Genomic DNA, 17,209 nt, shown 5'->3' on the forward strand with positions numbered 1-17,209 from the left:
TCCTGGACACTCCGGTGAAAGAAAAGCACAAGAAGAAAGTTTTACAGTCACTGTTGATATGACTATTATGCTGATCCCCCAAATCAAAAAAAGGCTCCTGAGACCCAGGGGACAGATCATAGTGTTGTGCTTTGGAGGTCGAGGAAACTTAGAAACTGATTCTGTCACAGTTTAAGATGCCTTTGGAAAATTCTGCATTCTTCTTAGATGAATCTTTAGAACTTGATAACCATGAAATCATTGGCCAGATTTGTCTGAGTTGATTATATATTGTTATTTTTTGAAATCTTAAGAGACAAGATAAGCCATTAATCCAAAAATTACCAATCTCAAAGAAACTTAGAAGCCTCCTTCTTATAAAGTTTTAAAATGTACTAAAAGCTACTCTTAGATAGGAAGATTCATATATTCTCATCTAAGTTTTCTGAAACTTCCCCAACTTATCCACTGAATCTCTTTTTTAAATGAACCTTCCCTGTGTAGTTTGCTCAAGAACCCAGACTTAAAAATATTATCCTGCAGAACACCTTGTAAAGATCAGATAGTTCAAATGGCATTTAGTTGAGGAAAAGTATACCAGATTAAAGGAGTCTATGGAGATAGGACAGCTCAATGCAATCAACACATGACTCAGGACTGGATCCTGTATTGGAGGAGGAAGAAAGCCTTAGAGGACTCCATATGCTCAGTTAAAAAAACAACAACAACAACAAAAAACTGGAAAATAGACATTAAATAAAAATTTTGTATAATTGTTAAAAAAAAAAAAAGACCTAATAAAATCATGAATGAAAGAGGAGAGATCACAACCAACACCAAAGAAATACAAACAATTATAAGAACATATTATGAGCAACTATATGCCAGCAAATTAGATAATCTGGAAGAAATGGATGCATTCCTAGAGACGTATCAACTACCAAAACTGAACCAGGAAAACATAGAAAACCTGAACAGACTTATAACCACTAAGGAAATTGAAGCAGTAATCAAAAATCTCCCAACAAAAGCTCAGAGCCAGATGGCTTCCCAGGGGAATTCTACGAAACATTTAAAGAAGAATTAATACCTATTCCTCTGAAATTGCTCCAAAAAATAGAAATGGAAGGAAAACTTCCAAACTCACTTTATGAGGCCAGCATTACCTTGATCCCCAAACTAGACAAAGACCCCATCAAAAAGAATTATAGACCAATATCCTTGATGAACATGGATGCAAAAATTCTCACCAAAATACTAGCCAAGAGGATCCAACAGTACATTAAAAGGATTATTCCCCACAAGCAAGTGGGATTTATCCTTGGGCTGCAAGGTTGGTTCAACATCTGCAAATCAATCAATATGATACAATACATTAATAAAAGAAAGAACAAGAACCATATGATCCTCTCAATAGATGCAGAAAAAGCATTTGACAAAGTACAGCATCCTTTCTTGATTAAAACTCTTCAGAGTATAGGGATAGAGGGTATGTACCCCAATATCATAAAAGCCATCTATGAAAAACCTACAGGGAATATCATTCTCAATGGGGAAAAACTGAGAGCTTTCCCCCTAAGGTCGGGAACATGGCAGGAATGTCCACTATCACCACTGCTATTCAACATAGTACTAGAAGTCCTAGCCACAGCAATCAGACAACAAAAGGAAATCAAAGGCATCCAAATCAGCAAAGAAGAAGTCAAACTCTCACTCTTTGCAGATGATATGATACTTTATGTGGAAAACCCAAAAGACTCCACCCCAAAACTACTAGAACTCATACAGGAATTCAGTAAAGTGGCAGGATATAAATCAATGCACAGAAATCAGTGGCATTCCTATACACCAAGACAGGAGAAAGAGAAATTAAGGAGTTGATCCCATTTATGATTGCACCCAAAACGATAAGATACCTAGGAATAAATTTAACCAAAGAGGCAAAGGATCTGTACTCAGAAAACTATAAAATACTCATGAAAGAAATTGAGGAAGACATAAAAAATGGAAAAACGTTTCATGCTCATGGATTGGAAGAACAAATATTGTGAAGATGTCAATACTACCTAGAGCAATCTACACATTCAGTGCAATCCCTATCAAAATACCATCCACTTTTTTCAAAGAAATGGAACAAATAATCCTAAAATTTGTATGGAACCAGAAAAGACCCTGAATAGCCAGCGGAATGTTGAAAAAGAAAAGCAAAGCTGGCGGCATCACAATCCCGGACTTCACGGTCTATTACAAAACTGTATTCATCAAGACAGTATGTTACTGGCACAAAAACAGACACATAGATCAATGGAACAGAATAGAGAACTCAGAAATGGACCCTCAACTCTATGGTCAACTGATCTTCGACAAAACAGGAAAGAATGTCCAATGGAAAAAAGACAGTCTCTTCAACAAATGGTGTTGGGACAATTGGACAGCCACATGCAGAAGAATGAAACTGGACCATTTCCTTACACCACACACAAAAAGACTCCAAATGGTTGAAAGACCTAATGTGAGACAGGAATCCATCAAAATCCTAAAGGAGAACACAGGCAGCAACCTCTTCGGCCTCAGCCACAGCAAGTTCTTCCTAGAAACATTGCCAAAGGCAAGGGAAGCAAGGGCAAAAATGAACTATTGGGCCTTCATCAAGATAAAAACCTTTGCACAGCAAAAGAAACAGTCCACAAAACCAAAAGACAACCGACAGAATGGGAGAAGATATTTGCAAATGACATATCAGATAAAGGGCTAGTATCCAAAATCTATCAAGAACTTATCAAACTCAACACCCAAAGAACAAATGATCCAATCAAGAAATGGGCAGAAGACATGAACAGACATTTTTCCAAAGAAGACATCCAAATCGCCAACAGACACATGAAAAAGTGCTCAACATCCCTCGGCATCAGGGAAATCCAAATCAAAACCTCAATGAGATACCACCTCACACCAGTCAGAATGGCTAAAATTAACAAGTCAGGAAACCACAGACATTGGCAGGGATGCGGAGAAAGGGGAACCCTCCTACACTGTTGGTGGGAGTGCAAGCTGGTGCAGCCACTCTGCAAAACAGTATGGAGGTTCTTCAAAAAGTTGAAAATAGCGTCTTCTTCCTGCCTTGTTTTCGGCCTTTTTGCTCTCAGAGCCGCTGATAGCAAGATGTCTTCGGGAAATGCCAAAATCGGGCATCCTGCCCCCAACTTCATAGCCACGGCTGTTATGCCAGATGGCCAGTTCAAAGATCTCAGCCTATCTGACTACAAAGGAAAATACATTGTGTTCTTCTTTTACCCTCTTGACTTCACCTTTGTGTGCCCCACGGAGATCATTGCTTTCAGTGACAGGGCAGAAGAATTTAAGAAACTCAACTGTCAAGTGATTGGTGCTTCTGTGGATTCTCATTTCTGTCACCTGGCATGGATCAACACACCCAAGAAACAAGGAGGACTGGGACCCATGAACATTCCCTTGGTATCAGACCCCAAGCGTACCATTGCTCAGGACTATGGAGTCTTAAAGGCTGATGAAGTCATCTCCTTCAGGGGCCTCTTTATCATTGACGATAAAGGTATCCTTAGGCAGATCACGGTAAATGACTTTCCTGTAGGCCGCTCTGTGGATGAGACTCTGCGACTGGTTCAGGCCTTCCAGTTTACTGACAAGCATGGGGAAGTGTGCCCAGCTGGCTGGAAGCCTGGCAGTGATACCATCAAGCCTGATGTTCAGAAGAGCAAAGAATATTTCTCTAAGCAGAAGTGAGCGCCAGGTCGTTTTAGGGCTGGGCTGCAGTGGGTGGCCATGAAAACAAAATCTCTCTTGTATTATTGTCATGCTTAGAACATAAGACTTTAGACTGTGCAGATGTGGTATGGGGACAGGACAGGCCTTTTCTGCAGGGGTTGGGGAGGCCAACCTTTGTTTTCTGGAGAGAAGGGCCTGAGCTGTTATGGGGCAGGCCAACTGTATGTACAGTAGCAGGGCATCACGTTTTGTCTTTTGTTTCTATTAAACTTGAACCGAGAAAAAAAAAAAGTTGAAAATAGAGCTACCATTCGATCCAGCAATTGCACTACTGGGTATTTACCCCAAAGATACAAATGTAGGGATCTGAAGGGGTACATGCACCCCGATGTTTATAGCAGCAATGTCCACAATAGCCAAACTGTGGAAAGAGCCAAGATGTCCATCGACAGATGAATGGATAATGAAGATGTAGTATATACATACAATGGAATATTATGCAGCCACCAAAAGGAATGAAATCTTGCCATTTGCAACGACGTGGATGGAACTGGAGAATATTATCCTGAGCGAAATAAGTCAGTCAGAGAAAGACATGTATCATATGACCTCACTGATATGAGGAATTCTTAATCTCAGGAAACAAACAGGGTTGCTGGAGTGGTGGAGGGTGGGAGGGATGGGGTGGCTGGGTGATAGACATTGGGGAGGGTATGTGTTATGGTGAGCGCTGTGAATTGTGCAAGACTGTTGAATCACAGATCTGTACCTCTGAAACAAATAATACATTATATGTTTAAAAAAAAAAAAAAGAAGATAGCAGGAGGGGAAGAATGAAGGGGGGGAAATCAGAGGGGGAGACGAACCATGAGAGACTATGGACTCTAAGAAACAAACTGAGGGTTCTAGAGGGGAGGGGTTGTGGGGATGGGTTAGCCTGGTGATGGGTATTAAAGAGGGCACGTTCTGCATGGAGCACTGGGTGTTATACACAAACAATGAATCATGGAACACTACATCAAAAACTAATGATGTGATGTATGGTGATTAACATAATAATAAAAAAAAGAAGAACAGATGGGAGAAATAAAAAGCGAAGCAGTCTTTGATACTAACCATAGGGTCTGTGCAATAAACATCTACTTCTGATCTTTCAAGTGAAAAAAAAAAAAAGTGAAGGGATCCAGAAACATTTATCATGCAAACGGATGTCAAAAGAAAGCTGGAGTAGCAATCCTTATATTGGGCAAACTAGATTTTAAAACAAAGTCTGTAAAAAGTGACAAAGGAGGACACTATATAATAATAAAGAGGAGAATCCAACAAAAAGATATAACAATTGTAAATATTTATGGACCCAGCATGGGTGCACCCAAATACATAAAACAGTTAATAACAAACATAAAAGGACTAATCAGTAGTAATACAATAATAGTAGAGGACTTTAATACCTCATTAACATCAATGGACAGATCATCCAAACAGAAAATCAACAAGGAAAGAGTGGCTTTGAATGACACACCAGACTAGATGAATTTAACAGATATATCCAGAATATTCCATTTTAAAACACCAGAATACATATTCTCTTCAGGTACATACAGAATATTCTCCAGAACAGATGATATATTAGGCCACAAAACAAGCCTCAACAAATTAAAAAAGACTGAAGTCATACCATGCATCTTTTCTAACCTCAATGCTATGAAACTCGAAGTCAAGAGCAAGAAAAAAATCTAGGAATACCACAAATACACAGAGGTTAAATAACAAGCTACTAAACAATGAATGGGTCAACCAAGAAATCAAAGAAGAAATAAAAAAGTACATGGAAACAAATTACATTGAAAACACAATGGTCCCAATCCTTTGGGATGCAACAAAAGGGGTTCTAAGAGGGAAATTTATAGCAATATAGGCCATCCTCAACAAGCAAGAAATATGTCAAATAGACAACCTAACCTTATACATATAGGAGCTAGAAAACGCAAAAGCAGAAGAAAAGAAATAATAAAGATTAGAGAAGTAAATAACAAACTTCAAAAAAATCAAACAGATCAATGAAACCAGGTGTGGTTCTTTGAAAAGAGCAACAAAAGATAAACTTCTAGACAGACTCATCAGAGGGAGAGAGATCGAGAGGAATCAAACAAAATCACAAATAAGAGAAATAGCAACCAACACTACAGGAATACAATTTTAAGAGAATATTATGAAAAACTATATGCCAACAAATTAGACAACCTAGAAAAAAATGGATAAATTCCTAGAAACATATAACCTACTGAATTTGAAGCATAAAGACATAGAAAATTTACAGACCAATTACCAGAAAGGAGAATGAATCAGTACAAAAAACAAACAACAACAAAAACAAGACAACTCCCAAATAACAAAAGTCCAAGACTAGATGGCTTCATGGATGAATTCTACCAAACACAGAAAGAAGAGTTAATATCTATTCTCAGACTATTCCAAAAAATAAAAAAGGAAGGAAAAGTTCCCAATTCATTCTATGAGGCCAGCATTAGCCTGATACCAAAACCAGATCAAAACACCGCAGAGAAAGAACTATAGGCCAACATCCCTGATGAACATAGATGTAAAAATCCTCAACAAAATACGAGCAAACAAAATTCAACAATATATTAAAAATATTTTACCGGGGTGCCTGGGTGGCTCAGTTGCTAAGCATCTGCCTTCGGCTCAGGTCATGATCCCAGGGGTCCTGGTATCTAGCCCTGCATCGGGCTCCCTGTTCAGCAGGAAGCCTGTTTCTCCCTCTCCCACTCCCTCTGTTTGTGTTCCCTCTCTCGCTGTGTCTCTGTCAAATAAATAAATAAAATCTTAAAAAAAATAATTTACCACGATCAAGGGTGACTCAATACTCAATCAACGTGATACGTCACATCAATAAGAGAAAGGATAAAAACCATATGATTTTTCAGTAGGCACAGAAAAAGCATTTGAGAAATGATGACATCCATTCATGATAAAAGACCTCAATAAAGTAAGTTTAGAGGGAACATACCTCAACATAATAAAGGTCATATATGAAAAACCCACAGTGAACATCATACCCAGTGGGGAAAAACTGAGAGCTTTTCCCCTAAGGTCAGGAAGAAGACTCCCACCACTTTAATTCAACATAGTACCTCAAGACCTAGCCACAAAAATTAGACAAGAAAAAAATATAAAAGGCATCCAAATGGGTAAGGAAGCAGTAAAACTTTCATTATTTGCAGATGATGCTGTATTTAGAAAAATCTAAGACTCCATGTAAAAAAACTATTAGACCTGCTAAACGAATTCAGTATAGTCATAGGATACAAAATCAATGTGCAGAAATCTATTGCATTTCTATACACTAATAATGAACCAGCAGAAAGAGAACCTAAGAAAACAATCCCATTTAAAATTGCACCCCAAATAATAAGATACCTAGGAATAAACATAACCAAAGAGGTGAAACTCTGAAAACTATAAAACACTGATAAAAAAAACTAAAGAGGACACAAAGAAATGGAAAGCTATTCCATGCTCATGGATTAGAAGAAAAAATATGGTTAAAATGTTTATACTATCCAAAGCAATCTATACATTTAATGAAATCCCTATCAAAATACCAAAGGATTTTTCACAGAAATAGATCAAACAATCCTAAAATTTGGAAGCACCAAAGACCCTAAATAGCCAAAGCAATTTTGAAAAATAAAAGCAAAGCTGGAGGTATCAAAATTCCAGAGTTTGAGTCCTATTACAAAACTATAGTAATCAAAACATTATGGTACTGGCACAAAAACAGACACATAGATCAATGGAACAGAATAGCAAACCAAGTAATCAATGCACAACTGTATGATCAATTAATCTTTGACAAAGCAGGAAAGAATATCAAATGGGAAAAAGAGTCTCTTCAACAAATGGTGTTGGAAAAAGTGATCAACTACATGCAAAAAAATGAAACTGAACCACTTTCTTATACCATACACCAAAACAAACTCAAAATGGATTAAAGACCTGAATGTGAGACCTGATACCATAAATTTCCTAGAAGAGAACACAGGTAGCAATATCTCTGACTTCTGCCTTAGCAACATTTTTCTAGATATGTCTCCTGAACCAAGGGAAATAAAAGGTAAAATGAACTATTAGGACTTCATCAAAGGAAAAAAACTTCTGCACAGCAATGGAAACTGTCAGCAAAATTAAAAGGTAACCTATGGAATGGGAGAAGATATTTGCAAATGACATATCTGATACAGGGTTAATAACAGAAATATATAAAGAACTTATAGAACTCAACACCCAAAAAACAAGCCAATTAAAAAATGGGCAGAAGACATGAACAGACATCTCTCCAAAGACGTCCAAATGGCCAACAGACACATGAAGAGATGCTCTACATCACTCATCATCAGGGAAATGCAAATCAAAACTACCATGAGATAGCACCTCACACTGCTCAGAATGGCTAAAATAAAAAACATAAGAAACAATAAGTGCTGGTGAGAATGTGGAGAAAAAGGAACCCTTGAGCATTATTGGTGGGAACGTAAACGGCTGTAGCCACTATGAAAATCAGTATGGGGGTTTCTCAAAAGGTCAAAAAGAGAATTATCTTATGGTCCAACAATTGCACTACTAGGTATGTAACCAAAGAATACAAAAATACTAATTCAAAGGGATATATGCAGCCTGATGTTTATAGCAGCATTTTCTACAACAACCAAATTGTGGAAACAGCCCAAGTGTCCATCAGCTGATGAAAGGATAAAGAAGTTGTGGTAAATATATTCCATTGATATATGCTAAGCAATAAGAGAGAAAGACAATGGATATAATGCTAAGTGATATACGTTAAAGACAAATACCATATGATTTCACTCATATGTGGAATTTAAGAAAGAAAATAAATAAGCAAGTAGAAAAAGAGAGAGAGAGAGACAAACCAAGAAATAGACTCAACTACAGAGAACAAACTGAGGGTTACCAGAGTGGAGGTGGGTGGGGTAATGGGTAAAATAAGTGAGAGGGATTAAGGAGTGCACTTGTCATGATGAGCACTGGGTGTTGTATGGAAGTGTTGAATCATATTGTACACCTGAAACTAATATAACACTATGGGGCGCCTGGGTGGCTCAGTTGGTTGAGGGTCTGCCTTTGGCTCAGGTGATGATCCCGGGGTCCTGGGATTGAGCCCCATGTCAGGCTCTCTGCTTAGCAGGGGAGTCTGCTTCTCCCTCTCCCCCTACTTGTGTGCGCTCTCTCTCTCTCTCAAATAAATAAATAAAAGCTTTAAAAAAATAATATAGGGGCACCTGGCTGGCTCAGTCATTAAGCATCTGCCTTCGGCTCAGGTCATGATCCCAGGGTCCTGGGATCAAGCCCCACATCGGGCTCCCTGCTCAGTGGGAAGCCTGCTTCTCCCTCTCCCACTCCCCCTGCTTGTGTTCCTCCTCTTGCTGTGTGTCTCTCTCTGTTAAATAAATAAAATCTTAAAAAAATATATATATATAACACTCTATGTTAACTATACTGGAATTAAAATTTTAAAAAGTGAGCAGATGCATGGTGTAAAAAAGAATGTTTTACTTAAGCTATATGATAATCACAAAGCAAAGACCTATTTTAGATACATAAAAGATAAATAGAAAGGATTGTAAGCATACGACTATAGAAAATCATCAAATCACAAAGGAATTATAAAACATCCAGAAAGTGGCAATAGTAAGTCAACATCCATCATGGCTTAAGTGTAAATTAACTAAATTCTCTGATCAAAATATACAGAGTGGCTGAATGGATATAAATACATGACAAAACTTTATGCTGCCTATAAGAGACCAACTTATGCTTTATGGACACACAGGCTTAAAGTGAAAACATGGAAAAAATATTCTATATAAATGGAAACAATAACTAAAAAGCATGGTGACTATAATTATGTCGGACAAAATAGATTTTTTTGTCAAAGACTGTAATAATAAAAGGGTCAATCCAACATGACACTTATACATTTTTGTGCACATGTTAGAAGAGTACCTAAATATATGAAAAAACTATTAACAGATTTGAATGGAGAAACAGACACCAATAACAAGGGCCTCTGATATGTCACCCTCAACAATGGATAGATCATCTAGATGGAAAAACCAATAAAGAAATATTAGACTTAAACTACACATTGAGCAGATGGACTTAGAACATCCCAACAGCAGAAAACACATTCTTGTCATGTGCACATGGGAGACTTTATAGATCACAAAACAAGTCTCAAGAAATTTAAGAAGATTGGAATCATATGAAGCATGTTTTCTCACCATCATGGCATGAAACTAGAAATCAATTGCAGAGGAAAACTAGAAAATTCATAAATTTGTGGAAATTAAACAACATGCCACGGAAAAATCAATAGGTCAAAGAAGGGGTGACCTGGGTGGCTCAGTCGGTTAAGTGTCCAACTCTTGGTTTCAGCTCAGGTTATGATCCCAGGGTCATGAGACCGAGCCCCACACCAGGCTCTGCACTCAATACAGAGTCTGCTTGGGATTCTTTCTCTCCCTCTCTCTACCCCTCCCCAGCCTGCATGCTCTCTCTCTCAAATAAGTAAATAAATCTTTTAAAAAATTAGGTCAAGAAATTCAAAAGAGAAATAAAAATAGCCTGGGACAAATGAAAATGGAAACAAACAATGCCAAAACTTATGGGATACAACAAAAGAACTATCATAGCAACAAATGCCTACATTAAGAAAAAAAGAAAGATCTCAAACAATTTAACTTTATACCTCAAGAAACTAGAAAAAGAACAAACTGAGCCCAAAGTTAGTATAAGGAAAGAAATAACAAAGATCAGAGCAAGAAGAAATGGGCATTAAAAAGACAATAGAAAATTTCAGTGAAAAGAAAATCTGTTTTTTTTTTAAAGAAGAACTAAGTTGATATAACTTTAGTTAGACTAACCAGAGGGGTGAGGTGAGGGAGAGAGAACTTAAATAAAATTTGAAATGGAAGAGGACAAATTACAACTGGTAGCACATAAATATAAATGATCAAAAGAAATTACTATGGAAAATTATGTCAACAAACTGGAGAATCTCTAAGAAACAGATAGATTCCTAAAAACCTACAACCTACCGAGACTGAATCATGAAGAACAACAACAACAAAAATCTAAATGGACCAGTTACTAATAAAGATAATGAAAGAGTAATCAAAAACCTCTCAACAAACTAAAGCCCAGAGGACTAGATGGCTCACTGGTGAATTCAACCAAACATTTAGAGAATACCAACTCTTTTTCCAACTCTTCCAAAATATCACAGAGGACAGAACATTTCCAAACTCATTTTTCAGGGCCAGCATTACCCTGATACCAAAACAAGACAAAGATACTACAAAAAGATAAAATTACATAGCTGATGAACTAGGCTACAAAAAAGTATTTAACAAAATATTAGCAAAAAAAAAAAAACAAAAAACCCCCCAAAATATTAGCATGTCAAATTCAACAGGGCATTAAAAGGAGCATGCACCATGATCAAGTGGGATTTATTTCAGGCATGCAAGGAAGGTTCAATATCCATAACTCAACCAATGTGATACACCTCATTAGCAATATGAAGGATGAAAATCATATCACCTCAATAGACGCAAGAGCCTCTGACAATATTCAACAGCTATTCATGATAAAAACTCTGAACAAGCTGGGTATAGAGAGAATGTACCTCAATATAATAAAGGCCATATATGACAAGGCCACAGCTAACCTAATAGTCAATGGTGAAAAGCTGAAAGTCAGTCCGTCTACGATCAGAAACAAAACAAAGATGCCCACTCTTGCCCCTTTCGGTCAAATTACACTGGAAGTTTTAGCTAGAAAAATTATGTACAAAAAAGAAATTAAAAGTAGACATATTGGAAAGGAAGAAGTAAAGTTGTCTCTATTTGCAGATGGCATGATATCATATATAGAAAGCCCTAAATACTCTCCTTGTTAGATTGCTATCATAAAGCAGGCAAGAGATAACAAGTGTTGGCAAGGATGTAGAGAAAACAGAACGCTTGTGCACAGTTGCTGGGAATGTAAATTGGCGCAGACACTGTGAAAAACAGTATGAAGTTCCCTCAAAAAATTAAAATACATCTATCCTATCATCAGGCAATCCTACTTCTGGGTATATATATCCAAAGAAAAGGGAATCACTATCTTTAAGAAATATCTGCACACCCCCATGTTCATTACATATCTACAATACCAAGACATGGGTACAACCTAAGTGTCCATTGTAAGATAAGTCAATAAAGAAAATGGGGTATACAGGGTATATGATGACTATAGTTAACAATACTATATTGTATAATTGAAAACTGCAAAGAGAATACATCTTAAAAGTTCTCATCACAAGAAAAAAAACTAATTATGTGAGGTGATGTATATTAACTTATTGTGGTAAACACTTCTAAATATATGTATAAATAATGATGTTGTACACCTTAAACTAATAGCTTACATGTCAATTATATCTCAACAAAACTAAAAAATTAAATAAGCAGATTAGTGTTTGCTTAGGCATGCGGAGAAGGGGATAGAGGGTGGTGATAGAGTACGGGGTTTCATTAGCATGTAATAAAATGTTCTGCAACTGACTACATGTGAATATATTAAAAAGCTATGAATTGCGGGCGCCTGGGTGGCGCAGTTGGTTAAGCCACTGCCTTCGGCTCAGGTCATGATCCTGGAGTCCCGGGATCGAGTCCCGCATCGGGCTCCCTGCTCAGCGGGGAGTCTGCTTCTCCCTCTGACCCTCCTCCCTCTCATGCTCTCTGTCTCTTATTCTCTCTCTCTCAAATAAATAAATAAAATCTTTAAAAAAAAAAAAGCTATGAATTGCACACTTAAATAGGTGAATTGCGTGACATGTAAATTATACTCCAATAAAGCTGTTTTTTTTTAAAATTTTATTTATTTGTCAAAGAGAGCGAGAGAGAGCACAAGCAGGGGGAGCAGCAGAGGGAGAGGGAGAAATAGGCTCCCTGGGACCCTGGGATCATGACCTGAGCCAAAGGCAGATGCTCAACTGACTGAGCCACCCAGGTGCCCCCCTGGGACATTTCATTAAAATAACATTGAAACTGGGCTTCACCGCAGATGCAAAGACAGAGATATTTAGAGATGGTCACTGATGAGGGTAATTTTTAAAACTACCCAGATGATCCCCAGAGAAACCAAGACTGAAAAGCGCGCGCGCATGTGTGTGTGTGTGTGTATAGCTTCTCAACCTGTAACATGCATGCTAGTCACTTGGAGATTTTGATAAAATGTTATAAGGCTCCACACTTAGAAATTATGATTCAGAGATGCCTGAGTGGCTCAGTTGGTTGAGCATCCGGCTCATGATTTCAGCTCAGGTCATGATCTCAGCATCGGGGCTCTGCACTCAGCCGGGAGTCTGCTTCTCTCCCTCCCTCTGCCACTGCCCTCCGCCCAACCCCCTGCTTACATGTTCTTTCTTTTTCTTGCTCTAATAAATAAATAAATCTTGAACAAAAAAAAGAAATTCTGATTCAGCTGGTCCAGGATGGGGCCCATGAGTTTATATTTTCTCCTGTTGCAACTTTGAAACTAATTTTATTTATTTTCAGCTCTACTGAACTATGATTGACCAGAAAAATTATATATATGTAAGCTATACAAATGATTTTTTGTATATGTATACACGATGATATGATTACCACACCAAGCTAATTATCATATCCATCATTGCACATAGATGTCATGTGGGGGGGGTGTGGGTGAGGGCTAGGAGATGGGGGGAAATGGGAAATGTCTGCAAGGGTGCAAGCTTTCATAAGTTCTGGAGATCTAATGTACACCGTGGTGATTATACTTAATAATGCACTACATACTTAAATTAACTAAGGGAGTAGATCTAATGAACTTGTACACATCCTCAGATGGTTCTGATGCTGGATCCCTCAAACCCCACTTTTAGTTGCTATGATCTAGAAAAAGGCAGAGAAAGCTAGAGCCTCTTTCACCAACACACATATTGTAATACAAATATTATTTGTTCCCAGTATAGACTTCCCTGAGAGATGTTTTCAGTTGTCTCTTTGTAACATGAGAGGGGATTAGAGACAATAGTATTTGAACAAGGCTGTATTTGGGAAACAACGCTCATTCATTCATTCATTCATTCAATGTCTCTAGAAACAAACTGGTGGTTGCCAGAATGGAGCAGAGTCGGGGGATTGCAAAATGGGTGAAGGGAGTAGAACGTGAAGTCTTTCAGTTACAGAATGAAAAAGTCATGAAGATGAAAGGTACAGCACAGGGAATAGAGGCGATGATATTTGAATAGCACCGTAGGATGACATAATAGTTACACTTATGCTGAGCATAGGATAACGTACAGACTTGTACAATCACTGTGTTGTACGCCTGAAGCTAATGTAATATTGCGCGTCAACTATGCTTCAGAAAAATAGGTAAGTGTTTCTAGAGCATCTACTATGTGCTCACATACGCGGTAGGGTGCATACAGTGTGGGACAGTGTGCTAGGAACTTCACATTATGTGAGCCAATCCTGAAAATACCCTGGGAGTTGGTTACGTCTTTCCCAGGGGCTTATTGATGCTGAGCCTTGTAATTCTAGGAACAAAGATTCTCTGTGTCTCTTTGCTTCTGTTACTGATCCGAAGAATAATCCTGCATGAAAGCACAACTGAGAAAAGGATAGAAACAGGCCTTTCTGTCTAAAAAGAGAAATAGAGATTTTGACAGATTTGGGTAGATTATTCACTTACATTCACGTATTTTGTTTGTTTTCACCATGAAGGACAATCAGTATACTCCCCAGAAATAGAAGGTGGGATGCTGCAAGTTACTCTTGAAGCACATGGTTTTGGTTTTTTTTAAATATATATTTTTTAATATTTTATTTATTTGACAGAGACACAGCAAGAGAGGGAACACAAGCAGGGGGAGTGGGAGAGGGGGAAGCAGACTCCCCACTGAGCAGGGAGATGGATGCGGGGCTTGATCCCAGGACCCCAGGATCATGACCTGAGCCGAAGCCAGACCCTTAATGACTGAGCCACCCAGGTGCCCCATGAAGCACATATTTTAGCCAGAAAGATGGAAACTGGCTCGCCAAATTTAAGTCCTCTCTCTGAGTCCAGGTGTCAGGAAATAGAGAGTACCAGTCCTGGACCAGCAGGATGTGGGGCTGCCCTGAATTCTGGTGTTCTCTGAGCTTTTCCAGAAAGACAGAGTAGTGGGAGGGAGAGGGGCCAGGGTGGTGCCACTGCCTGGTCTCAGAGTTTTTCTAGAGGAAACTCGATCTGACAGTTTTCCGTTAAGCCCGGCAGACTCAGACAGGCTGTCTCTATTATAACCAAACATCACCAAAAATGGAAAGTACCTATTAACACCCACCTGTGGTGTGATATCCTAAGAGGGTTATACAGTTGTGTGTGTCTCAGTGTGACTCACCCCTGTAGCTGGATTCTGAAGAGAAATTCATACAGGACATCCTGAGAGACTAGATGTGCATTCCACAAAATCGTGTCATACAAGATTTAAAAAAAAAAAAAAAAATGGAGACAACTGTTCCAGGAGAAAGAAACTAGAGACGGCAGAGTCAAGACGAGTAATGCAAGCCTTGTAACGTGACTGAATCCTGGAGAAGAAAACATGGAGAAAGCCATGATTGTATGACTGGAGAAAATGTGTATATGGACTCTCTACTGGATGAATATAGAATCACAGTGGTGGGGCGCCTGGGTGGCTCAGTTGGTTAAGTGTCTGCCTTCGGCCCCAGTCATGATCTCAGGGTCCTGGGACTGAGTCCCACCCTGGGATCCCTGCTCAGCGGGGAGCCTGCTTCTCCCTCTGTCTGGGGCTCCCCCTGCTTGTGTGTGCTAGCTCTCTAATAAAGCTTAAAAAAATAAATAACAGCGGTAGTGTGCAAAGTGTGTACTGTGGTTATGTAGCAAGAATGATCTTATTGTTAGGGAATAAATATTCTGATACTGAAAGGGCCAACATATCAGGATACCTGCATGTTACTGTGAAGCTGAGTAATGGAAGCCTCCCTGAAAGGGAGTTGGGAAGCCAGAAGGGGGCGCTCCTATGCCCTACCACTCCAACTGCGGACCTCAACAGGAAGAAGCCTTTCCCCCAAACTTGCCCTGCAGGATGAAGAGAGGCTTTCTCCTTGCCTGGTAACAGCCGAGCCAGAGACTGCCCCAGCTCACCAATGAGAAGCCACTACACTCCAAACACGCACTTTACTCCAATGGGCTTTCTGTTTATGGCGGCCCTTCCAAACCCCACATCTTCCACGGGAAAAGTGTGTTCCCCACTTTGTTCTCCATGCTAAGCTATTGTTTTGCCATAGCTTGCCTGTACCTCTTTGCAATTCTGCTAGTCCCAAATAAACCCATTTTTACGGGCAAAAATAACAGTTTTAGTTTTAAGGTCAACATTATTCTCACGTGAAAACACAAAAACCTACACAGAGAAGATGACGTGGTTATGTGGCAAAATTTAGCTTGTACAGATGAAAAGTACGCAGTTGTCTTTCATGCTTTGAATTATTCCCAGTTATCGCCTTTGCTACTGTGACTCTCTGCATGTTTAGCCCTAAGTACCCACAATCCCCCAACCCCTTAACTTCTTTGCATACGTTGTCCCTTGTACCATTAAACCCGCCATAGATTTTAATCTGTGACCTTCAACCTCATTCTTTACCTGCACTCTCCCTTTGCACCCTCTCCCCACACCCCCATGCTCCCTGCATGTCATCTATGCCTACGCTCCCCTTCCTGTGTCTTACCCTGTACATGCTGTGTCTTCTTTCTTACTCTGCACATTCTCACTTACATTGTCATACAAATACTCCAGCTTCCCTGCTATGCACCCCATCCTGAAGAGGCAATGGTCACTGCACTCTTTAAATGGTGCACTTGCACACACTTTCCTGGTGGGATGTTGAGGGTTTGGAAAGTATAAAAGGTGCAAAAGGTCCCATTTTTTCAATCACCCTGAGTTCTGGAAGCATTACTATTCTTCCACGTATGAACATGTCATGATACACAACACTGTGGTTGTGGTATGTGATCATGTGAATGTGACTGATCATATGAGTGTGTGTGTTGTGTGACTCAAGTTGAGGTGGTAAATGTGTGATCATGCTTGTGACAGAGCATTTGGTTTTAAGTATAAATGTGTACATGATGCTGTTTGTGTATGTGCATGTCTGTTTGCATCTGTGTGTGACGTGTGTATGTGTGGCTTCTCCAGCATCATACTCTAATCCTTCACTTAGAAATTGAGGATAATTAGATAGTGAGCCAGAATCAAATTTTGGAATTGTTAATTAGAAATATCAAGGGTTGGTGTATGCTCAAATTTTATTTTCCTTCATTTCTTACAAAAGTAATGAGTGCCTGTGACATAAGATTCAACAAGGGTAGT

At 38.9% G+C, this 17,209-nt stretch overlaps 2 protein-coding genes across 2 annotated transcripts in view; one reads left to right on the forward strand and one right to left on the reverse strand.

Moving 5' to 3' along the window:
- LOC113936205 (putative protein ZNF720) overlaps window positions 1-17,209 on the reverse strand; it is a 94,751-nt gene that overhangs the window by 34,146 nt on the left and 43,396 nt on the right. The window lies entirely within an intron of this gene.
- Window positions 3,111-4,014, forward strand: LOC118356454 (peroxiredoxin-1-like). Its single transcript, XM_035725254.1, has one exon. The coding sequence runs from the start codon at window positions 3,142-3,144 to the stop codon at window positions 3,739-3,741; it is 600 nt and encodes a 199-aa protein (XP_035581147.1). The 5' UTR covers window positions 3,111-3,141; the 3' UTR covers window positions 3,742-4,014.

Source organism: Zalophus californianus, chromosome 17 (assembly GCF_009762305.2).
Source record: "Zalophus californianus isolate mZalCal1 chromosome 17, mZalCal1.pri.v2, whole genome shotgun sequence".
Classification (NCBI taxonomy): domain Eukaryota; kingdom Metazoa; phylum Chordata; class Mammalia; order Carnivora; family Otariidae; genus Zalophus; species Zalophus californianus.